This window comes from Budorcas taxicolor, chromosome 13 (genome assembly GCF_023091745.1).
Source record: "Budorcas taxicolor isolate Tak-1 chromosome 13, Takin1.1, whole genome shotgun sequence".
In the NCBI taxonomy this organism is placed as follows: Eukaryota; Metazoa; Chordata; class Mammalia; order Artiodactyla; family Bovidae; genus Budorcas; species Budorcas taxicolor.
Window position 1 is genome coordinate 54,990,303 of NC_068922.1, and position 24,803 is coordinate 55,015,105.

Here is a 24,803-nt window from a genome sequence, read left to right on the forward strand (position 1 = left end):
GCAAACACAGCAGGGGCTCTGGTGGGTCCTTGGGACGCAGTGCCTCTTGCTGTCCTGTGGGACTGAGCCTGGAGTCTGGCTTGAGAGTCACACTGCCCATCAGGAGGGCACGTCCAGGTGTGAGAGCTTGAGCAGTTAACTGGTCCAGCAGCTGCTGGGGGCTGACACCAGTCCAAAGGAAAGGAGACTGTTCCGGTGGGCGTGGCGCAGACATGTGTGGGATGGACCGCACGGACGATGAGACTGTCCCGGCATTGGAGCAGACTTCTGCCATCCTCGTCAGCTCCCGGGCTCCAGAGACCAGTCCAGAGGGGCAGAGCTGGGGCAGACCCCAGAATCTCCCGCTGGCTGTGCTGGTTTCTGGACCCCAAGTGAGCATCAGCTGTCCCTGTGGTCGGTGCAGCCCTGCCAGTGGCCAGAGACATCCAGAGCCTCTGGGGGCTGGACTGGTGAGTGTCTGGGGGCTTTTGACATGGGGTCTCTTGGGAGTCTCATTGAGAGGGTGGAGGGCTCATGCCAGGGGTTGGTGGGATGCTGGCTGGTTTTGGTTGTGGCTTCTTGGGACACCATACTCTCTTGGACCAAAGATAGTGGGGACCTGGGTGTCTTTGAGGGTCACAGTTGGCCCTGGGGGAGGCCTAATGATTGACTGGGGGCCCCTGGGCAGCCATGGGGGACATCAGGGACGGCCCCAGCTGTTTCCAGCTTCTGGGAGTCAGGGCAAAAGTCACAGTGCACAGTGGGTCTTGGGTCCATGGGCTTGGCCCACACCCAGGGGACTCGCTGCTGCAGAAGCTGAAGGTAGGTCTTTGAGCTGACCTGGGGACCCCATGGGGTAGGAGACCCTAACTGGACAGCAAAGCATGAGGACTCAGAGGGGCTGATGGGGTTTGGACCCGTTGTTCTTCTTTGTCAATTGTCAAGCGAGTCACCCATTCGTTTTCTTGATAAAAGATCCAGAAAAAGAAAAAAGGACACATTCTTTCCAATTCCTTAATTGGTACCTTCAGAGCTGGGACTAGCCAGGGCTGGGGGCGCTCAGGACCGGGTGGGGGGGTCTGTCTGCTTGCTTTTAGTCGCTCCTGAGTTTGAGGGAATCTGATACATGTACCAAAAGGCACTTTCATTTTTTTTTTTAAAACAGTGCTTCTGTCCTAAGAAATTCAAGTTAAGACAGAGTGCCTCTTGCTCTCCTCAGTGCTGAGTCAGCCGCGGGTCAAGTGTTCATGCCAGACAGCTGGGGCAGGGGCAGGGCGGGGACCCCCACCACTAAGTGACATGGCCTTGGGGGTCAGGAAGGCCCGTTGCCTCCTCCAGTCCTGCTCCTCCTGTCCGTCCGTCCGTCCATCCATCCTTGCATCCAGCAGGGAGGCTCGTTAATCCTCCTCACCGCCTCCATACATGTCCGCCAGCTTCTTGAATCTGGGCCCCCAGTCATTCAGGTAGTCGTAGTCCTGGTCTCCGGAGCTGGAGGAGTCCAGGGAGCTGACGGAGCCCGCTGTGGAGCCGCTGCCCTCGTAGTCAAACACCAGCAGCGAGTCGTACGGGGGCGCCGTGGGGTCATTGTCAGCTGCGCGCAGTCCCTGGGGCCACAGAAACGGGGTTAGAGTGCGGCCGGGGGACTGGAGATGTGGGGTGGGGCCCTGCAGTAGGTGCTCAGTAAGTGCTCCCGCATGTCCGTGAAAGGTGTCTCAGAGCTCAGAGTAGAGCAAAGTTTACAGACTGGCCTGGCAGGGGAGGCGGGGTGTGGGGAGGTGGCCACACACTGGCTTCGCCATCCCCCTCTTTCCCACAAAGGAAGATGCGGCAGAGGTGGGGCGCACCCTTGACGCCCATGGACTTGTCAGGTAGGCACCTTGGGGTCAGCATCAAGACTGGGGGACGAGCAAAGGCAGGGACCCTGTTGGCTGGAACTTCAAATCCCAGAGGTCAGGAGGGGGACTCAAGTGCGTGGTCAGATGGCTGCTCTGGATGAATGCCCACCTCCTAGGCCATTCCCAGTGGGGATGCTGAGGGGAGGGGCTTGACCTGCCTGCCCCTGCCGTACCCCCAGGCAGGGCTCAGTGAACCCAGGTCTGAATCTGCCTCCTCATGCCACCCCCCCTCACAGAAAAGTGAGCTTTTCTGGTCCATGTGAGCAAGTGTGCCCACCCCGCCCCCACACCGGACCACCTACCTCATTGATGAAGTCGCCGATGTCTCCCGGGTGGGGCACCATGGGCCTGACTGGGTACTGGGGTTCGGCGCCCACGGGCCTCTCGTCCACCCGCCGCACCCCAGGGGCCTTGCTCAGCACATGCTCCATGGCCTCTGGCTGCTGTAGCTGGCTGAGGTCATAGTCCTGGGGGGCGGGGGCGGTGGAGTCAATGAGGGGGCCCAGGTGGGGGTGGGGGACAGCAGGCAGAGACACCAGGGAGGTCCATGGGGTGCATCCTTGCCTGGTTCTATCACCTGGTCTGTCCTTTCTGAAAAGCTTGCCTTGCCTCTGTCCATCAGATCCTGTCTGTCCTCAAGGCACACGTGGGGCCTGTGCCCCCAGCCCTCTCCAATCCGGGTCCACCCCTCACCTGCTCTGTACCACGTCCCTGACCTGGGACTGGTGTTACCCCACTTCGCAAGGATCCCTGAGCTTTCATGGGGTAAAGTGAAAGTCGCTCAGTCTGACTCTTTGTGATCCCCATGGACTATAATGTCCATAGAATTCTCCAGGACAGAATACTGCAGTGGGTAGCCTTTTCCTTCTCCAGGGAATCTTCCCAACCCAGGGATCGAACCTAGGTCTCCCACATTTCAGGCGGATTCTTGACCAGCTCAGCCTGGTAAGACTCACCCTAAATCCCCAGTGAGGCCCACCCAGCAGCTCCCAGGTCCCCCTCAGCGAGCCCTGGGATGCAGGGTGGCACCGGCCTGGGGTCAGTGGCTGAGGGAAGTGCGGGTGGGGGCACAGGGCCCCCCATGGGTGTGCTTGGCGGGGCCGGGAGGGTCCCCACAGCCTCACCTGGTCCTCCTCGCCACCCCCTTCCTCGTCGTACTTGAGGATGTTGTCCCGCACATCGTCCTCGGGGTCAATGAGCAGCTGCTTTGTGTGCCGCTCCTTCTCCCGCCGCTTCATCCACACAACGAAGAGCAGGACCATGGCTGCGGGGTGGGGCTGCTGTGAGCAGGTTGTGTGTGTGTGCACACTCGGGAGTGTGTGGAAGGCAGGCACATGTGGCCACTAGGGCCCGTGTCCATTACTGCACCCCTAGTCTGGATCAGGCTTGTGGCAGACTCTGGTGGGTAGGGTGCCGCGCCCCCCACCTCCCCCTGGGACCCGTCAGCCGCACTCACTGAGGAGCATGACGATGCAGATAAGGATGGCCACGATGGCACCCGTGCCCAGCCCGGCCGCTGCCACTGCGCCCACGGTGGTGCAGTCGCCGTTGTCGTCGCACGGGCACACCTTGACTTTGATGATGGACGTGTGGGACAGCGGCGGGTTCCCCGAGTCTGTGACAGTGATGGGGACGTCGTACACCCCGGCCTCCAGGTGCAGGACGCGAAGGCTGAGCTGGGCGTAGTCACCTGGGTGGGGGCGGGGTGCGCTTTGCTCAGTGGGCAGCCAGCCCTCCCTCCTGAGCGAGACGAACACAGGCAAATAGGCAAAGGCCTGGCCTGTCTGGCTAAGACACACATAGACACACACCCACATGCGCGCACACATACCACACACCATCTGTCGTCCTGTAAGGTTAAGAGACTTGGCGATTCAGGAATAGAGCAATTGCAACATGTAGGATGAAGGAATTGTTTCCTTAATAAGGAAAGAGTGATACCAAGTCAATTAGAAAAAAAAAAAAAAAACCCATTCCAAAGAAAAATAGTGAAGGACATTGACCAGATAATTCACAGAAGCAAAAAATGGCAAATAGATGAAAAAATGTCCACTGGTAGTTATAAGATGCAAGTGGAAACAGGGATTTTGGCTAAGAAACTGGAAAAATGATTTTAAAACAATAATGCTGTGTTGGCAAGGGTTTGGGGAACGAGTAAATGCTATCAGAACTCCAGAACTCGGAAACCCTGTCCACCAAGGCCATGGCTAGGAAAGCGCCTCAGGGAACACGTGGTGGTGGTGGGGCCCATTGTTTGATGACTGGCTCGGGGAGTGGTCTCCATCACGTGGAGCTCTTTAAAGGACAAGGTTGGGGCCTGCCTTTGGGCCTCCTAGGTGGCTGAGCCCTGGAGCAGGCAGGGCCCCTGCCCTGCAGAGAGGGCTGTGTGGCCCCTGTGAGACTGGCTCCCGACTCCACTGCTCCTGCTTCCCTGGAGACAGGCCGGGTGGGGCTGCCCTCCGGACTCGGTCTGACTTTCCGGACGGCCGGGCAGCCAGTGGGCGGGTGCCTCAGGCGGGCTCACCATTAAGGCGGGTGACGGTCCAGTTGTTGCGCACGCTCGCCGGGACAAAGGGCAGCTCGAAGACATAGGGCCCGATGTTGGGGTCCACGTCAGCATCAGCCGCTGTGATGTTGATGGCATTGAGGCTGGGCTTCTCACAGACCTGTGCCTCCTTGGGCAGCAGCTCGGGGGCGTTGTCGTTGATGTCGATAAGATAGATTTGGAGGGTCCCGGTACCACTGGCCGGGGGGATCCCTGTGGGTCGGACATGGGCAGTCACGCGGTCACTCCTGGGCTCCTGAGCCCAGGCCTGCCCAGGACACACCCCATGGCCCCACACACTGACTCTGCTGTGAGATATACACAGCGACTCAGTTGTAGACCACGTATGAGTGCACACGCCTGCTGACTGCGGTCATCCTGGAGCTCCCGAGCCTAGCCCCTGCCTCAGTGTAGGCCCACGGTGTGGGTGGACTGGTGCTGGCTGGCCAGAGCTGCTCCCTCTGTCCTCTGTTTGCTGACCGTGGTCCTGCCTTTTGGTGGCATCTCCAACCTGACAGTAACAGTCGTGTTTTTTGGCTGAGGTGGGCTTCGAATGGATGAGGGAGGGGCTCCGGGGCACCAGTGGCCGAGGGGACCCAGCTCACAGCCCCCTACCCAGCACATCTCCCTGCCCCCTGGCGCACCGTTGTCAGCTGCCAGGAAAGTGGCCTCGTAGACGTTGTTCTTGATGTAGAGAGACTCGCGGTCAAGCACGGCCGCCGTGCTGATCTGGCCGTTGGTGGCGTTAATGTGTAGCCAGTTCGCTGGGTCCGAAAGCTTTGAGTATCTGCAGGGAGGAGGAAGGGTGAGGCGAGGGGCTGGGGGAGCCCCTCCTGCCCGCCCGCTTGCACCCTGAGCTCACTGGGGCCTCCCACTTGGGCTGGTGACAGCAGTAGCTGGAAGTCCCTGAGGAGGATGGGCTACTTAACCTCACAAGAGCCCTGGGAGGCAGATTCTCCTGTCACCCCCCTTTACAAAGGGGAGATGGGGGAGCAGAGAGGCTGGTGACTTGCAAAGTCACAAAGCTCGGGAATGAGAGGTGGGGTCCAGACCCAGTCTGACACCAGATGTGGATGAATGTCCTTCAAGCTTTTCCCACCATCTTGTGGGAGGGCAGCCTGGCGGCTGGTGATCCAGCTGTCCCCGGACTGGGCCTCCCTGCCTGGGGGTTCCCCTAAGCACCCACCCAGGACTTTCCGGGTCTCAGGTTTCACTGGGCACTTTAGGCCTCTTCTCTGTGGAGCACAGGGCACCCCATTCCCAGAGCCTGAGGGTGCTCTGCTGGCCCACCTCACAGCCTGCTGCATGAACCGGTCGGGGTCCACTGCTGAGAATGTGGTGAGCATAGTGCCAGTGGGCACGCCCTCCTCCAGGCGGATCAGCTTGTGGTTGGAAGGGAAGTAGGGGGCCTCGTTGATGTCCATGACAGAGATGGTCACCCCTGCCGTGGACTGGAAGGACATCTGGATCCCGCTGGCCAGGGGCGCCTGGTTGGACACCATCACAGTCAGCATGAATGCTCTGTTCAGCTCGTAGTCGACTGCCTGGAATGAGAGGCACCAAGAGGGGCAGCCAGCTTAGTGCCCATGGGGCTGCTTGGTCTGCACCTGCTAGCTCTGGGCCCCAGAGGCCAGTCCCCAGGAATGCCGTCCCCCAGCGTCTGTATCTGGCTTCCTTCAGGGTTAGGGCAGTGGGAGGAGAGAGAGAGTGGGGTTGAAGGACCTCATACCTCACCTTCACCCCCTTGTCACAGGGTGGCAGCAGCTGGGCTCCCTGGGGCCGCAGTTTCCCCAGGTCCCCCCAAACCAGGCCTCCAGCTCTCATCCTACATTGGGAGTATGGAGCCCCCACCCTGTTCCTGATGCCCTGGGGGGTTGTTGTCTGTCCAGGCTGCCCACATGCTATGGTGGCTGCAGGGGTAGCCCCCAAGGATGTGTCCACCTGGAACCTGTGAATGTGCCCTTTGGGCACATAGGGTCTTTGCAGGTGTGATGAAAGTGAAGGTCTTGAGAGATGTTGTCCTGGATTGAGGTGGCCCCCAGTCCAAGCATTGGTGCCTGGGAGTCAGGGGAGGGAGACTTGAGATGCAGGGAGGGGCCAGGTGAAGGCAGGGAGGCGGAGGTGGGGTGGTACGGATCCAGCCAAGGACAGCACCAGGAACCGGACGAGGCTGGGGGGACCCTCCCAGAGCTGTGAGAGGACGTCCTTCAGTTGTCACCCACCGCGTCAGGGGTGAGTTATAGGACACCAGCCCCTGAGGGCTTGCGGGCCCTTCATCTCTGTGGGCTTGCGGGCCCTTCACCTCTGTGTGGGCCCCTGCGTGAACATTCTTTCCAGTTCACACACGTCTTGGGGTGTCAGGACCCTGACTGATAAGTGTGGGTGTGGTCTGCAGGGTGTGGCTGGCCTGTGGGGTCATCTTCACCTGTTGAGGAAGACGAAAGCTGGACAGAACTACCTGGGGCCCCAAGACGTGTAATTATTTGTGGCAGAGCTCGCGGCAGTCTCACTGGACAACAAGCAGCATGTCACAGTGCGACTGCACTTGGATAATTCTGCTTGGATGCATGTGAGGAAGCACGTGCCCAAGAACGTTCACCACAGCATCCTCTGTATCGTTCATGGAGGATGCCGTGGTTCCCACAGCACTGGTGGGTGGACGAGCCGTGTCGACACAGTGGGGACACTTGCAGCTGTAAGAACCAGGGCAATGCACACAGAAGTGGTGAGGCCTCCAGGATGGATTGGTGAGCCGGAAAGGCAATGTCCTTCGTTTGCTGCCTCATGTGTAAAAGGGGGAGAGGAGTGTGGATTTGTGTATGCACCTGCTTGTAGAAAGAAATGCTGAAAAGAGGGGAAAAGAACCTCGTAAAAATGGTCACCCCCGAGCAGAGGGAAGGACCCGATAGAGGGGAGTCTGGGGGCATGAGTTTGCTGCATGCTTTGCCATATAGCTTTGATTTTTGGAGCCACATAAAGTCTTGTTGTTGTGGTTCAGTGGCTAGGTCGTGTTCAACTCTTTGCAGCCCCTTGGACTGCAGCATGCCAGGTTCCTCTGTCCTCCACTGTCTCCCAGAGTTTGCTCAGATTCATGTCCATTGAGTCGTGATGCTCAATGGTAATACAACTCCCAAGAAAATAATGACTTCTAGTGACTAGGACAGTATTAAGATCGTGAGTCCTTCATGGGATTTATTCTGAGGACAACAGTTATTGCAGAAAAGTCTTAAATTCATTTGGTCTTCCTGGTGTTAACAGTGATGTTTGGTTTGTTATTTTTAAAGCTTTTTATGTACAATCGGTTCTCTATATCCATGGGTTCCACATCTGTGGACTCAACCAACCACCAACTGGAAATATTTGAAAAAAATTCCAGAAATTTCCAAAAGGCAGACCCTGAATTTGCCACACACAGGCATCTATTTACACAGCGTTGGCATTGTATCAGGTATCATAAGTTAAAATATATGTGAGTGTGTGCAGGTTGTGTGCAAATACTGTGTCATTTAATATGAAAGACTTGAGCATCTGTGGATTTTGGTGTCTCCCTGAGCTGGAGGTCCTGGGACCAGTCATCCCATGGACGCTGAGGGACAACTGTGTGTTGTAGGTTCAAGTAAACTAGCAATTAACATTGTTTGGAGCCAACCAAGAGTTTCAGTGTAAGAGAGATGAGATCAAATATAAAACGCAATGGAGTTAAGTAAAACCATCCCACGTTCAGTTTGGATGGAGTGTTCATGTGAATGAATGGGTGAAAGATTCGAGATGGTCAGGAAGCACGTGCTCTGAAATGCGGGACCAGATGTGCCATGAGGAAGCCATCGACAGAGCTGGCACCACGGACCCCGAGTCTGTGACAGGTCGGCGTTTGGGGGGGATGTTCTAGGTGTTGAGAAATTCAAGAGATGATGCAACCGAACACAGCCTTGGGACCCTTTTGGGATCCAGACTCGAAAAACGGCACAGCAAAGAGACGGTTTTAGGAAAATGGAGAGAAGTTAGGTGTGGACACATGCTGGAGACTGCAGAGGTATGGTTGGCCGTGCCAGGGGCCACAGCAGTACATAGTTAGGAGAGCAGAGGAGGGGATCCTGAGGTCTGGAAGCATGGATAGAGCAACACTAGTAACCAGGGAATTGCAGTGCCAGGCGCGGGCCCTCCTGTCTCTCTCACGGCTAAGAGCCCTTGGAAACGTCTGTGATAAGTACTGCAACACATCTCTGCTTAGAGGGGAATTGATGGCCTCGTGGGGCTCGTGGTCCCGTGAGACCAATGGGTGCTGGAGGTGGGCCCCCTGCGTGCCCAGCTGAGGTGCCCCTGCCCTGTCTGGACTCCCACCGCAGCTCAGCCTTGGTTTCTGTGAGCATGTAGTCGTAATGCCTGGTACATCAAACTCATGCCTTCTCAGCCTCTGTTACTAAACAAGCTATGGAGCACAGGAAGGAGTTTAAGAAGGAATCTAACTGGGTGGGCGTGAAAAGGGGGCTTAGGGTGCCCGCCCACAGGAGGGCCTAGAGGTGGCGGCAGAGATCGAGGTTCTGGGGCCGACACCCTCATCTCCTCCCTACTGTCCCCTCACCACCCCTGATGACCTTGGGGGGACCCTTATCCTCTGCAGGCGTGGTCTTATCTGCCAATAGCAGGGGTGTCTCCCAGACCCCCCCACCCAGAGCCCCCAGTAAGGCATCTCATCCCTCATGGCACTAACCTCTTCATGGCTGAGGCCCCCCTGCCCCCTCCCCCAAGACCTGTGTGGCTGCCAGGTCTCCACCTCCTCCCCCAGGGCCCCCCTGAGTAAAATGGGGGCCACTCCACTTGAATACACTGTTTCATAGAATTACAGTGGTTTCGTCTGTGAGCAAGTTACTGGAGGAAGTGATCTTTCTCCCATGTGTGTGTCAGGTCGTATTCCTGGAGGACGTGAGATAATACTGCGTTTGTGTTAAAACTATGCCACCATGTGAGCGAAGACGCCGTCCAGAGGACGGTCATGGCTGGTAAAGTCCACAGGAGGGAAAGGAAAGCGTATTTGTAATGGGGAATCAATAATCAATTGTAATGGGGAAATCAATAGGTGATTTGCTCCAACCCTTCAATCAGAGCCTGACACACTCAGCTGGTCTCTGGCTGCCTCCCCCCAACATGGCCACAACCCCTTGCTCAAAGCCCAGGGCCGGTCTATGCCCCGAGAGGGAGTAGCCTGGTGTGGGTGCAGGCTCTTGGGGAGGGGGCACTAGAGCCTGTGGGGTGCCCGGGAGCCGCACTGCCCCCATGGTCAGGAGGCTCCAGGGGAAGCTGCTCTGGGAGCTGCACGGGGAGGAGGGACTGCAACCCCTGAGCTGGCCTGCTCCCTGGTGTTCCCTCCTCCCTGACCCTCCTCCGGGCACCTGGGTCACAGCTTGCTCATTGCCCCTGACAAGGCTTGTTGCCTCCTGAGGGGACGCAGGAGGGGCCGATTCTCGGCTTTCGAGCTTCTGGGGCTTCAGGCCGGGTGTGGGGAGAAGATGGGAGAGTGCTCTCGTGGCGGGGCAGGGAATGGCAGGTCAGGCTGGCAGCGTCCTGGGGGTCACGTGAGCGGTCCTTGTGCGGCTGCCTCTGACCCTGGCTCTTGGGGGTCATCCTTTCTGTTGCGTCTGTCTTGGGGCGGGAAGTGAGGGAACACCCACCTTAACCACGGTGACCATGCCCTCGTTGGTGGCGGGGTCTGTGCGGATGCTGAAGTGGCCCGAGGGGTCCCCACTGATGATGCGGTAGACGGCGTTCCAGTTCGGGGAGTGCGGCTGATCTCGGTCCATCACCGTGAGGTTCGCCACCACCATCTCCACGCGATTTTCCGGGACTTCCCCTGCGTACTGTGGGGTGTCAGAAAAGACAGTGTGAGGAACCCACGTGGAAGCCTAGAGAGGCCGGAGAGCCCTCTGCCCACCTCTGCCCCCAGCTGCTTCCACATGGTGATCCCCAAGGGTCGGCCCGTCCCACGTCTCTGCCGACCCAGGGGCATCCAGAGAGGCCCAGGCTTCTCTGCATACTGAGCCCCGCCTGTGACACCCCACGCCAGGCTGTTCCCCTAAGTCCCCTCACGCTGCCCTGCTCCGTGCAGCTGGGGACCAATGCTGGTACCTGGGGCTTACAAGAGAGTAAAATGTGCTTGTGAGACGGGAAATGAACAGGAGAGGGCGGCAGCTGCAAAGGGCTTCCTGAACTGAATTCATCGCCCCTGGGTCCCTGGGGCCTGCGGTCAGCGGCTGCGGCTGGGCAGGCGACCAGTCATGGAGTCTTGGCCCTTTTTCTTTCCTGTCACAGCTCAGTTAGGGCTTTGAGCCATCCCCGTCAGTGAGTGTGGTTCATGTGGCAGCAGTGGTGATGGGCAGGCAAAGTGCATGTGAGTGTGTGTGGCTGTTGGTGCTGGTGCTGAGGTGCTGATAGAAAGCTGAGTGCCTCTCACCAGTGAGAATCACTGCTGTGCAGACATGGCCCAGCTCAAGAGAGTCCTGGGCTGGGTTTATGCTCTGCATCAGTCTTGAAATTCTCCTAATTCGTGAATGAGGGCCCTGCATTCTTACTTTACACTGGACCTGCAAGTCACGTGACTGTCCTTTGACCACGTAGTGTGCTCTTGAGCCACAAAAGCTGGGCACAAACCTGGACAAATAGCCCTGGCTTCCTTGTGTTCACAGCAGCGCAGCCCTAACCGTGGTTACTGACTTCCAGGTGAAGTTTATTGGAAAAGGGTATTTTAATTCATGCAGGTTTAATAAAGGTTCACAAAGAAGGGCTTAAGCTGGTAAGTCTGGTTTAGGATTTTCTTGTCAGACTTCCTCTAGCCATCATTAGGTTTTAATTTAATTTCTGGGGTTTTCAGGCACAGGGAAAGCCTCCCGCATGCCCCATGGGATACTAAGGCAGATATTTGGGAAAGGCAGGATTTAAGGAGCGTTGGAATGGGATTTCTTGCCTTGCTGATTGGTAATCCAGAACCACTCACACCTACCCACCCCAGAGGCAAGTGGATTTCCTGTTCATGCCTGGGCCTTCCAGTACAATCCCAACTCCTCTCAAGGGAGGGTCATGGTAGCAGAAGAGTTGGGGAGATGGAGATGACAGAGCCTGCCCCCCACTCCCTGGGGGACGCCAAGCCCCTGAGATGTTGCTCCGTGCCCCCTATTCAAGCCACGACTGGTCCTATCTCGGCTCAGGTCTGAGGACCTGCCCCCTCCTGCCACCTTCTCCCAGGGCCCGGGAGCCTGGTATGGCTGAGGGTGTGAACTGCAAGGGGAGTGCCCTGACCTGGCCCCTGCCTGGGGATCTGTCCTGGCAGCCCTGTCCAGCCAGGATGTGGTGGAGCCCTGCCCGCCTTGGGGCCTGAGGGGCTGAGTTCTCTTCTGTTGGGAAGTGACATTCCAATAATTTTAATATATATTTTTTCAGTTTGTTATTTGCACTTGGGGTTTCCAATCTCTTCTCTCCTCTCCACCCTGCACTTTCAGGCTCCTCTCTCTTCTCTTCATTTTTCCACACGTGAGGCCCTGGGGGCTCCACAGGGAGGAAAGTCCCGGCTCGGGGATATGGGCCGAGGGGGATGGAGCTCTGGGTGGCTGGTGCAAGGGGTCAGAGGTAGGGGCGGCATAATGTCCTGGTGATTTTAATCTTTGAAGTTTAGTTTCCTGTCCGGTGAGACTGCAGCGATTTCTGTTGGCTGCCGAGCTTGGAATCGGGAGCTGACAGGTGGGAGCCATGGCTCATAATAACGGGGTGAGACTGGGGGGCTGACGTCTATCCTCCTCCACCCCCGGGAGGAGCCTGGGGCCAAGGACCAGGTGGGACGCTGCAGCCTCGCCCCTCCTCGCAGTGCAGTGCTGTGGTAGGAGCTCGTGAGTAATGCGGGGACGTGCCCGTGACGCTGGCTCAGGGGAGGACCCGACCCTCAGCCATTAAGACACCTTGAAGTCCCTCCCTGGCTTTGTGGTTCACAGGTAGGCTTGGTCACCCCCTTTTCAGAAAAGGGGGTACTGGGGCTTGTCTTCTCTTCCATCTTCAGGGAACCCTGGGATGGGAACTGCCATAAGCTCACCCTCCATTTTAAAGATACGTGTTTTTTTTTTGGCTGTGCCAGGTCTTAGCTGCGGCACGTGGGCCCTTTTGTGTCACGTGGGATCTTTTAAGCTGTGGCATGGGAACTCTGAGTTGTGACATGTGGGGTCTAGTTCCCTGACCAGGGATTGAACACAGGCCCCCTGCACTGGGAGTGTGGAATCTTAGTCACTGGACCACCAGGAAAGTCCCCCTTTTAAAAATATTTAACCTAACTTTATTCACACTTGCCTTGGATGGGGAATAGTCATCCAGTCAAACACAGTGAAAACGAACCTCTCACAGTCTACAGCTATGTACCTGCAGGACTCCTGGCCTCTTTTGGTATTTATATAATACAGTTTATTTACAAGGAAAGGATCGTTACATTCTTTACCTGTCCTGTCCACTGGCTTTCCAGTGATTGATCTATTTGGAGGATTTTCCACATTAGAATATGATACATCACGTCCTGTTTGTTTCAGGTGGTTCTGTTGTATTTGATTGTATCAACATATAAGAATTTCTCTGACCACCTCCTTTACCACCCTCCTCTTTTTTTTTTTTTTTTAACAGATGAGGAAACTGGACTTGGGATGAACGTTCTTGTGCCTCCATCCTGACCTCTCCCCTGCTGAAGGCAGAGCTGGAACCCTGTCTGTTCAACTGCCAGGTCAGGCCCCTTGTGATGGAGGTCAGGTACCACCTGGTAGCATTTTTAGGGCAGAGAACAAACTTCCCTGTAGTTCAGTAGATGCTCCCAGCTTCACCCTGAGCTGTGTAACACTCAGGTGTAAAGAGGGGAAGACATTCCTATGCTCATAGAGGTCTGGCCATCAGCCCAAGGTCATACAACAGGAGGGACTCTGGGGGCAGAAGGGGTTTCCTGACTCCAGGAGACCCTGCTGTGGGCTTGTGTGTGGGTGGTGAGGAGGCTGGGTCTCAGGGCTTCGGTCCAGGACTGGGGCTTGGTGTGGGGGTGTGTTCTGGGGGCTCAGCCCTGCCTCCAGGGAGTGCTGAGGTCAGTGGCCTTCTCACAGCAGGAAAGCCATGCAGGGGCAGCAAGCATAGAGCAGGCCCAGAGCAGGCAAAGGGAAAATGACTTTCAATTAACGTTTAGGAATCGGATCATGCAAATCCACCCTCCCATCTCTTCAGCTTCTGCTGATTGTTCTTGATTAAACTTGATAAAAATAGCCCAGCTGTGTGTGGGGGTGTGGCCGGCCCCCACTGAGCCCAGCAGACCGTGTCCTGGGGTCCTGCTTGCCACTGGGCCCCAGGAACATGCTCCAGGGTGCCTCCTTGGTCATATGCAGCCCCTGGCTGAGGTCTCAGTGTAATTCCTGGGCTGCCCGCTCTTCACAGGTGGGTATGGACCTGGGGATATCTTGCTGGTCATCCCCCTGCCCTTGTGCAGATGCCCTGGTGCACACAGGGAGTCAGGATGGTTCTCCTCCCTCTCCTGTCCCCCTCCCCTTTGCTTCCTTGTGGGTCACCCAGGATTCAGCCTTTTTGGGGGCTCAGGGTGTTTGCAGTGTGCCTGGTGTGCAGAAGGGCAGACGAGGTTAAGATTAAAAGCACGAAGACCCACAGGAGGCCAAGCTGTCAAAGCCAGACGGGGGCTCGGGACAGTGGACAGAAGTGGTCCCCCGTGGACCCGCCCTGCAGGAGCTTGGGTGTAGGGGCCATGTCGAGGCTCCCTCTGGAGCTGCAGAAGCCGGGGTGGGCGAGGGCTGGCAGGTGCAGAGGACACGGGAGCTGGGAGGGTCTCAGAGGACAGGGGTGTGGTGAGCAGGTGGCCGGGCGAGCAGGGGACCTCGGGCAGCCCAGAAGTAACCCTCTGGGTCTCAGGTGTCTCTGGTGGGAAAAGGGTAGCAGCCATTTCCCTGACGGAAAACCCTCCTCTTAGGACGAGGTGTTGGAACACGAGGCCTCACAACGTATGGCTGATTGTCCAGCCACTTCGAGGAATTCTGTGGGCAGGTCTACGGGGAGCGGCAGGTATGGAGGATGGTGCTGGTGGGGTCACGTGAGTGGCTGTTGCTTTTAACTGAGGTCTAATTGATTGACAGTGTCTGTTAGTTTCAGGTGTGCAGCAAAGTGATTCAGTTATATGCATATACGTGTGTATTCTCTTTCAGATTCTTTCGCCATATAGGTTAAAAAATGCTGAGTAGCGTTCACTGTGGTATACAGTAGGTCCTCATGGATTACCTATTTTATATATAGTAGTGTATATATATTTTATACTATTTATATATAGTAGTGTAGTTAATCCACAACTCCTCTCCCACTTCCCCTTTGATAACCATAGGCTTGTTTTCTAAGTCCCTTGAGTCTGTTTTCTGTTTTGTAAATAAGTTCACTTGTATCATTTTTTAGATTTGACGTATAAGTGATATCATACTGTGTTTGTCTTTCTCTGTCTGACTTCACGGACTGTGATCATCTCTGTGATCACTTACTATGGATCATCATCCATCCCTGTGCTGTGCATGGTGTTATTTCACTCTTTTTTATGGCTGAGTAATACTGAATTATACATATGTCCCATACCTTTATCCATTCCCGTGTCAGTGGACACTTAGATTGCTCCCATGTCCTGTCTGCTGTAACCAGTGCGGCAGTGAACACTGGGGTATGTGCCTCTTCTCAAGTTATGGTTTTCTCCAGATATATATGCCCAGGAGTGGGATTGCTGGATAATATCTAGATCTGTGTTCAGTGTTTTTTAAGGAACCTCCATACTGTTCTCCATAGTGGCTGTACCAGTTTGCATTCCCACCAACAGTGTAGGAGGGCTCCCTTTCCTCCACAGCCTCTCCAGCATTTGTTTGTAGACTTTTAAATGATGGCCATTCTTACTGGTGGGAGGTGGTATATCTTTGCAGTTTTGATTTACATTTCTCTACTAATTAGCATTGTTGACCATCTTTTCATGTGCCTTTTGGCTATTTCTATGTCTTCTCTGGAGAAATGTCTACTTAGGTTTTCTGCCCATATTTTGATTGGGTGGTTTTTTTATATTGAGCCACATGAGCTATTTGTTAAGTCCTCGTCAGTTGCTTCATTTGCAAGTATTTCCTCCCATTCCATAGGTTGTCCTTTTATTTACGGTTTTCTTTGCTGTGTAAAAACTCTAAAGTTTTATTAGGTCCCATTTTTTAAAAATTTATTTTAAATACTTATTTATTTGGCTGCTCTGGGTCTTAGTTGAGGCATGTGGGATCTAGTTCCCTAACCAGGGATTGAACCTGGGCCCCCTGCATTGAGAATGAGGAGTCTCAGCCACTGGACCACCAGGGAAGTCCCTATTTGTTTTTATTTTCAGTACTCTGGAAGATGGATCCAAAGATATATTGCTGTGATTTATGTCAAAGAGCGTCCTCCCTATGTTTTCCTCTAGAAGTTTACAGTGTCTGGTCTTCTATTTAAGTCTTTAATCCATTTTGAGGTTTTGTATGATGTTAGAGAATGTTCTAATTTCATTCTTCTACATATAGGTATCCAGTTTTCCCAGCACCGCTTACTGAAGAGACTGTCTTTTCTCCATTGCATATTCTTGCCTCCTTTGTCATAGATTAGGTGACCATAGGTGTATGTGGGTTTCTTTCTTTCTGTCCTGCTCCACGGGTCTATATTTTTGTTTTTGTCCCAGTATCACAGTGTCTTGATGACTGTAGCTTTGTAGTATGGTGTGAAGTCAGGGAGCCTGAGTCCTCCAGCTCCGTTTTTCTTTCTCATGATTTCTTTGGCTGTTTGGGGTCTTTTGTGTTTCCATACACATTGTGAAATTTTTTGTTCTAGTTCTGTGAAGAATGCCATTGGTAATTTGATTAAGATTGCGCTGGATCTGGAGATTGTCTTGGGTGGTATAGTCATTTTGACAGTACTGATTCTTCCAGTCCACTTGGTGTCTCTCTCCATCTGTTTGTGTTCTCTTTAACTCATTTCATCAGTGTCTCATAGTTTTCTGAGTACAGGTTTTTTGTCTCCGTAGGTAGGTTTATTCCTAGGTATTTTATTCTTTTGGTTGTGATGTTAAGTGGGATTGTTCTCTTAATTTCCCTTCTGATCTTTCATTGTAAATTTGTAGAAATGCAACAGATTTCTATACATTAATTTTTTATACTACAACTTTACCAAATTCATTGATGAGCTCTGGTAGTTTTCTGGTAGCATCTTTAGGATTTTCATGTAGAGGATTATGTAATCTGCCAACACTGACAGTTTTACTTCTTCTTTTCCAGTTTGGATAAGTTTTATTTCTTTTTCTTTTATGATTGCCTTGGTTAGGGCTTCCAAAACTATGCCGAATAAAAGCGGCAAGAGTGGACATTCTTGTCTTGTTCTTACCTTAGAAGAAATGCTTTCACTTTCTCAAAGCTGAGTATGATGTTAACTGTGGGTTTGTCATACATGGCCTTTAATATGTTGAAGTAGGTGTCCTCTATGCCCACTTTCTGGACAGTTTTTATCATAAATGGGTGTCAAATTTTTTCAAAAGTTTTTCTGCATCTATTGAGATGATCATATGGTTTTTATTCTTCGATTTGTTAATGATTGATTTGCAGATGTTGACAAATCCTTGTATCCCTGGGATGAATTCTCCTTGTTCATGGCTGGAGGTCCCAGTCTTTTTTCAAATTGATACTTTTAATGTGTTGTTGGATTCTTTTTACTAGTGTTTTGTTGAGGATTTTTGCATCTATGTTCATCAGTGATACTGGCCTGTAATTTTCCTCTTTTGAAGCATCTGCCTGATTTTGGTATCAAGGTGATGGTAGCTTCATAGAATGAGTTGTTCCTTCATCTGAAAATTTTCAGAATAGTTTCAAAAAGATATGTGTTAACTCTTTTCTAAATGTTTGATAGAATTCACTTGTGAAGCCATCTGGTCTTGAACTTTTGTTTGTTGGGAGTTTTTAAATCACAGATTCAACTTCAGTACTTGTTATTGGTCTGGTCATATTTTCTGTTTCTTCATGGTTCAGTTTTGGGAGATGGTACCTTTCTAAGAATTTGTCCATTTTTTCTAGGTTGTCTAATTTATTGCCATATAGTTGCCTGTAGTAGTCTCAAAGAACCAATTTTTAGTTTAACTGACCTTTCCTGTGATGGGATTTGATTATAGTGAGAGTGCTCTCCTCCCATCGTGTTGTGGTTTCTTCTTTATATCCCTGGATGTAGAAAATCTCTTTTGGCAAGTCCCAGTCTTTTTTATGGATGACTGTTCAGCAGTTGTGATTTTGAGTTTTGTGGTAGGAGATGGGCTCGAGGCCTTCTACTCCACCATCCTGCCTTCTCTCCGTGAGGCTGTTCTATTCCCCATTCCTTTCTTGCAACCTTTCTGTGAACTTGAAATTATTTCTAAACACATGTTGAAAAAATTCCAAGGCCATTTGGAATCTGGATGTGGAAATGTCTTCAGGGCACATCATAAACAGAAAACTAGAAATGATGCAAGGGACAGAATTAAAACACCAGGGCCTCTTCCCCAGGGTAAGTCATTTTGTAACTTTAAGTTGCTGTGCTGTGTGTGTGAATGACCTAACCAAAATTCAAGTTAAAAGAGAATGATTAAGTCGGGAGACAGAATGAAAATTTGTTCCTGAAAGTTTCCAATGATCCATGCTGAGAACAGAAAAACTCGGTAAGGGTGGGGGCTGCCTTGGGGATGGGCCTGGGGTTCTTGCAGGCTGGGGGGTATGTCTCACTTATGTCCAGACTCCCTGGATGTTGCCCCCTGGCCGTGGAGAGCCCACAGAATGAAAGCTATCCCACCCTGACCCCACAGGGCGATCTGCCATCTGCCCACCAGGTGGCACTGTGCCCTCATGGCTGGGACTGCCCTCCTCCCGCCTTGGTCCATCTGGACCTAGAGCCTGGGACTCTAGGACAGAGCAGTGCGAGATTGGGATTGAAGAGTGTGGGGGCCGTGGGGAAGCAGGCTGAGGGGATGCTGATGTGGGCTCACTGCGAGGGGCTCCCCTCTCCATCCCCTGAGAGCTCAGCTTCTGGGGCCCACTCCCAGCTGCTTGCCTTGTGGACTCTGTGGCTCTGGGTAAGTGACTTAGCCTCTCTGAGCCTCAGCCTCCTCTCCCATGACTGGGTCCTGAGCCTCACGGGGTTGGTGGGGACCAAAGGTTGACCAGAGGCCCAGGCTGGTGCTGGGGGAGAGGGGCCTGTTGGTGCCCCAGGAACCCTCACTGACCACCCTCCCACCACCCACCACATTTCCGGCCAGGCAGCTGCAGGGTGGGTGTAGGTTCCTGTCCTGTCAGCACCTCCACGCCAGGGCGAGTGGACTGAAGGACCAGCTCCTTGGGAACCCAGAGGAACTGGGAGCCCGTGACTCTGTGATCCCATGGCTGTACCACTGGGCCATTCCTGTGGGCACTTAGGTCTGCGGGCAGCCTGGCTCGTGGCCTGGTCACAGCCCGCCGGCCATGCCTGAAAGGGCAGGACACATTGTGTCCCCCACTGCCCTCCTGCTGATGGTGGGCTGTGGAGGGTCCTTCCAGAGGGACCTGGCATGTATGTCCCCCTGCAGCCCCCAGCCTGTCCCGCTGAGCACACCCCAAAGTGGCCGACGCCTCAGCCTCCCCCTGGAGTCTGAACGCCACCGGCCCACTCCTTCAGATTCAGGAGGGGACACACACTCACTGTGCTGGCAGTGAACTCTGGCGGGTTGTCATTCACATCCGTCACCGTGATGATGGCGGTGGCCGTGTTGGAGAGGCCGTAGTTCAGGTTCCCTTCCATGTCCGTGGCCTGAATGATGACCATGTACTGCTGGACTTTCTAGAAGGGACAAGGGGGAAGAACAGAGCAGCAGCTTGGGTGTAGCTGTTTATACTTTGTTCAAAGAAACATATTCCTTGGATGGATTCAGCTGCTGCTGGGTCCCCTTCCTGCCCAGGGTATTGGCCGCAGGAAGAACACTTTCCTCACTCACAGTGGGTGGCAAGGTCTTTGCCTTCATCCCAGCACCTGGCTTTCACAGGTGTGGATCGAACTAGAAGGAAGGAAAAGGGGGCTTGGACTGTAAGACACTGAGGTTTGTAAAATTGGGGTGGAAGTATGCAGAGAGAGGCGACCCCAGATGTGTGTCTGCAGCGACCTCATTTCTTTAGCATCTTCAGTGTCAGAAATTCAAACAGGAGAAGGAAAGTTGAGCCCCCGACCCCGTTATCTGCACACCAGCAGACTGTGTCTGCATGCTGCCTGGAAGGAGTGGTTAGTGTTCAGATACAGGTGTGGGTTTTAGGAGGCAAATAAAGCTGGATGGGGACAGTGGATTTCTGGGCACTGAAGGGGCTCCCCAACCCTTCTGCAGCCAGACCTCGCCAGGAGCCACCAGTGCAGCACCGCTGAGAGAGCAGTGCCTGGTAAGGTGTCTACACCTTCGTGGGTAGCTGCGAGTCACCAAGGGGCCTTTGAGGGTCAGTAAACTCTGGCCTGTGGGCCAAATCTGTCTGCCACAGTCTGTTTTTTTTGTAAATAAAGTTTTATTGGCACACAGCCAGATTCATTTATTTACACATTGTCTGTGGCTGATTTTGCACAACAGCTGAGCTAAGTGGCTGTGATGAGCCTACATTACTTGCAAAGCCTAAAACATTTGCTATCTGGCCCCTTTCAGAAGATGTTTGAGTCTCTTCAGCAAGTAGTGTTGGGAAAGCTAGACAGCCGCATGTAAATGAAGTTAGAACACTCGCTCACACCATACACAAAAAAAAACTCCAAAGAGCATAAAGACTTAAATATAAGACACGACACCATAAAACTGTTACAAGAGAACATAGCAGAACATTCTCTGACATAAAACGTAGCAGTGTTTTTTTTCTTAGGTCAGTCTCCTAAGGCAATAGAAATAGAAGCACAAATAAACACAAGTTTTGCACACCAGAGTGAGAAAACCTACAGGTTGGGAAAAAATATTTGCAAATGATATAATCAACAAAGGATTAATTTCTGAAATATACAAACAGCTCATACAAATAAATAACAAAAAACCAAATAACCCAGTCAAAAAATGGGCAGAAGACCTAAATATACATGTCTCCAAAGAAGATATACAGGTGGCCAACAGGCATATGGAAAGATGCTCAACCTCATTAATGACTGTGTGTGCTAAGTTGCTTAGTCACATCTGACTCTTTCCAACCCCTGTAGCTAGCCAGGCTCCTCCGTCCATGGAATTCTCCAGGCAAGAACACTGGGGTGGCTTGCCATTTCCTCCTCCAAGGGATCTTCCCAACTAAGGGACCAAACCCAGGTCTCCTGCATTGCTGGGGGATTTTTTTTACCGACTGAATCACCAGGGAAGCCCTTACTTATAGAGAAATACAAATCAAAACCACAATGAATTATCACCTCACACTGGTCAGAATGGCTATCATCAAAAATATCTACAAGCAATAAATGCTGGAGAGGATGTGGAAAAAGGGAACCGTCTTCCACTGTTAGTGGGAGTGTAAATTGGTACAGCCACCATGGAGAACAGTATGGAGGCTCCTTAAAAAGCTAAAAGTAGACTTACCATTTTTCTAGCAATCCCACTCCTAGGTGTATATCCAGAGAAAACTCTTAATTTGAAAAGACATATAGCCACAATGTTAACAGCTGCATTACTTACAATAGCCAAGGCATTGTGTCCATCAACAGATGAATAAAGATGTACATACATAACGGTGGAATATTACTCAGCCATAAAAATAATGAAATAATGTCATTTTTAGCAACATGGGAGCAACTAGAGATTATCATATTAAATGAAGTTAAGTCAGAGACAAATATATGATAGCACTTATATTGTGGAAGCTAAAGTACGATACAAATGAGCTTAATTTATGAAAGACTCACAGAGAACAGACTTATGGTTACCAAAGGGGAAGGGGGTGGTGAGGGAAGGATGGAGTGGGAGTTGGGATTAGCAGATACAAAGGACTACAAACAAACCGGATGAACAAGAAGACCCTGCTGCAGAGCACAGGGGGCTGGATTCGATACCTGTGATAAACTGATGTTTCTCTAGCACTTCTGACCCTGACCCTCCAGGGCACTGCTGGCCTGAGGGCAGACTCAGGGCCCGATTGTCATGGCCTTGGTGTGGTTGTGGTGGGGGCTCCCCCTCTGGACACGCCGGTCACCCCCACAGTGCAGACTAACACCGTGCCCGCCCCCCCAGTTCTGTCTGCAGATTGTCCCTGACAGCAAACACATTCCTGTACTTCAGTAAGCACACTTAAAAGCAGTTTCCCAGACTCACAGACTTCAGAGAATGAACTTATGGTTGCCAGGGGGAAGGAGCGGCAGGGAAGGGATAGTTACGGAGTTTGGGATGGACATGTACACACTGCTATATTCAAAATGGATAACCACAGGGAACTCTGCTTAATGTTCTGTGGCAGCCTGGATGGGAGGGGAGTTTGACAGGTGTATGTATGGCTGAGTCCCTTTGCTGTGTACCTGAAACTATCACAACTGTTAATTGGCTGTACCCTCATAAAAAATAAAAAGTTAAAAAAAAAAGCAGTTTCTGCCACTGCTATAAATGGCAAACCAGCATCACCTGCTGTAAATAGAAATTAGTCCTAAACATGACAGTTTATTTCTAAAGTTCCGTCTGTGAATATCTAGGCCCAGCCCACAAAGTATGGGGAAGGGGGGCCACCCAGGCCGACAGAGCCTAGAGCAGCCTCCTGTCACCTCCCATCGCGCAGAGAAACGAAGGCTGAGACACACATGCAGGTGCCGAGAAGACCCTGCCCCTCTCACCTGGTGGGTCTGATTAACACAGAGCTGGGGGCTCACCTCTGCTCCGTGGGGAGGAGCCACGGGCCCCAGGAGCAGGTGGTGGCCTCAGCGGCCTCATTCTCTCCCCTCCTGCCTGGTCCACGTTGGTGTAACCACGGGGCCTCCTTGCTGCTCCTTAAACGCATGTTCCCCTCCCCCGCAGGGTCATGCAGGGCTGCTTTGCCTGCTCTGACACTGCGCCCATCAGCAAGACCTTCCCTCCTCGAATAAAATACAAGTGTGCACCTGCTCCCCCTGACAGACACCCATTCTCCTGAGACCCTGGTTTTCTTCTCAGCATCAGCATAGCGGCCCTCTGCATGTTCTTGCTCCAGAGCCCAGGACTTTGTGGTCAGAGCTCTCCCTCTGGCATCTAGAGCACGTGTACACACTGTCACTGGTGGAGGAGACCCTCCCCAGCATCCACGGTGACCGTCTGCATCACAGCTTGGCTCTGCAGGCACTGGTTGGTTGCTAGTTGGTTCCAGCTGTGCTAGATGCTGGCCTGGGCTGAGGATGGTGGCCAGGCTGGGGGCACACCTCGGACAGGCCTGTCCTATAGCAGCTGGCACAGGAGGGGCATGGGCATTGGGGACGCCCCTTGAGCTGACCCCCTCCACACGCCTGGCTGCAGAGATGCTTCTGGACCTCCCACAACATAAACCACGGCAGGCAGAGTCAGGAAGGGGGCTCCTGGAGTCAGTGTTAAATGGAGACCGCCTCACGGCTGGCGACGTTATGGGGCTGAGGCATCCAGAGTCCCATTGCGGGGCACCCCCAGGGCTCTGCCAACCCAACGTGGAAGCTCTGGCCACCTGGGGTCCTGGGGGATGAGGAGCAGGAAGGAGATGTGGGGCCTCCTGTCTGACCTGCCCAGGCCCTGCTCTGCATGAGCATTGTGGGGAAGATGACATGCAAGACCCCTCAGGAGCCCACTGTCCAGTGCAAGCAACTCCTCACTAAACAGGTCACATGTGGGCCACACGGCCGGCCCGAGACAGATGGCGCTTGGCTCCTGGGCCCCAGCTGCCCACCTCTGTTCCTACCCTGCTCTCAGTGGCCAGCAGAGGTCATTCTTCAGGGACAGTAAAAAGATGATAGGACAATCTGGTGATTGGTTAAGTTGTGGTCCCAAGTCCATCATGAACCTTTTAGATAAAGTGAAGGTCGAGATGGACCTGGGCCCTCTGGGTCAGGGCAGCCCAGTGCAACCACAGGTGTCCAGTAAGAGACGATGAGGGCGGAGGACACATGAGACGGGGCAGAGGCTGGAGCGACCACAAGCCAAGGATGCCAAGGGCTGCAGCATGACTGGAAGCCAGCGGATGCACAGACAGTGTTTCACGACCCTCCAGAAGGAGCCAGCATGGCCCAGCCTTGGTCTCGGACCCCTCCCCCCGACAGCTGTCATTTGACGGCACACACTGTGTGGTCACCCCAGGAACCAAGGCCTCAAATTGCCCTTCCCAGGCCACTGGAGGGACCGAGGCCCCCGAAACAGCCCCATCCCCACGCTGGCCTTCCTTGAAGCAGATGGCGAGACCCTGCTGGGAGAGGCTGTGCTGCGATCCCATGGCCTCAGCATTGGGACTCTGCCCGTGTGACTGCCTGGTGGGAGGGAGGGTGGGAGACCCAGGCTGGAGGCCTGAGAGGATGGACTTCACCCCACCTTGGCTCTGACCCCAAGCAAAGGGAGGGGCTTAACCAGAGCAGAGGAGGGAAGGTGCTCACCCCGTGACACTGCTGTCATGTGACTACAGCGAGAAGGCGCCCCTCCAGTCTTATCTTTAATTGTGGAGTCACCGCCTCTACATTGCGACCATTATGGGCTGCGGCCCTAAGACAACACTGGAGAGCCAAACCATCTCAGAGACGCGGGGGCACTTTGTGTGTGTGTGTGCATGGGTGTATATGCGTGTGCAAGCTCATGTTCCTGTGTGTATGCATGTGTATACCAGTGTGTGTGCACATACATGTATGTGTATAGGCATGTGTATATGTGTATGTTTGTGTGTATGTGCGGTGTGTCTGTGTGTGCATGCCTGGGAGTGTGTGCACGTTGGTGCCTGTGCAAGTGTGTATTGTACAGACAACCACCACTAGACGGCATACCGGTCCTGCTTTTGGGAGCCAGGTGGTGGCAGTGGTGGGGTCCTTCTAGGCTGTGTGGTGTGGGGGTGAGGGGAGTGCGGGGTGCAGAAAGAAAATCCAGAGGCCCCATGGGTGGGGCCTCTGAGATCCAGCCAGCCTTGCTGAGCTCAGACAGGTCATCGCGGGGGCACTAGGGGAATGTGGGCCAGCCTCTGCTGTGGCTTTAGCTTTAGAAAGTATACTTTACAGACTTCATAATGGTCACCTGAGGGTGGGTGGTGGGGCCCAGGTAGAACCTGGGAAACATCCCTGGACAGAAACCCTCTTGCAAATGTTCCAGCTTTACTTGTTGGGAGGGTCTAGCATGGGTAAGAGAGTTGATGTTTTTATATAAAAAGCCTTCCTTGGGCCTTGCTTCG

At 53.3% G+C, this 24,803-nt stretch overlaps 1 protein-coding gene across 1 annotated transcript in view; it reads right to left on the reverse strand.

Moving 5' to 3' along the window:
* Positions 1-1,007: 1,007 nt before the first annotated feature.
* The window catches only part of CDH4 (cadherin 4), a 474,925-nt gene continuing 451,129 nt past the window's right edge, over positions 1,008-24,803 (reverse strand). Inside the window, exons 8-16 of the mRNA XM_052650685.1 lie at positions 19,159-19,296; positions 10,089-10,274; positions 5,710-5,963; positions 5,064-5,206; positions 4,399-4,632; positions 3,331-3,564; positions 2,999-3,138; positions 2,177-2,341; positions 1,008-1,583 (exon numbers count right to left, since the gene is read on the reverse strand). Coding sequence (XP_052506645.1) covers positions 1,377-1,583; positions 2,177-2,341; positions 2,999-3,138; positions 3,331-3,564; positions 4,399-4,632; positions 5,064-5,206; positions 5,710-5,963; positions 10,089-10,274; positions 19,159-19,296 — 1,701 coding nt within the window. The 3' untranslated portion in view covers positions 1,008-1,376. The remainder of the gene's footprint in view (positions 1,584-2,176; positions 2,342-2,998; positions 3,139-3,330; positions 3,565-4,398; positions 4,633-5,063; positions 5,207-5,709; positions 5,964-10,088; positions 10,275-19,158; positions 19,297-24,803) is intronic.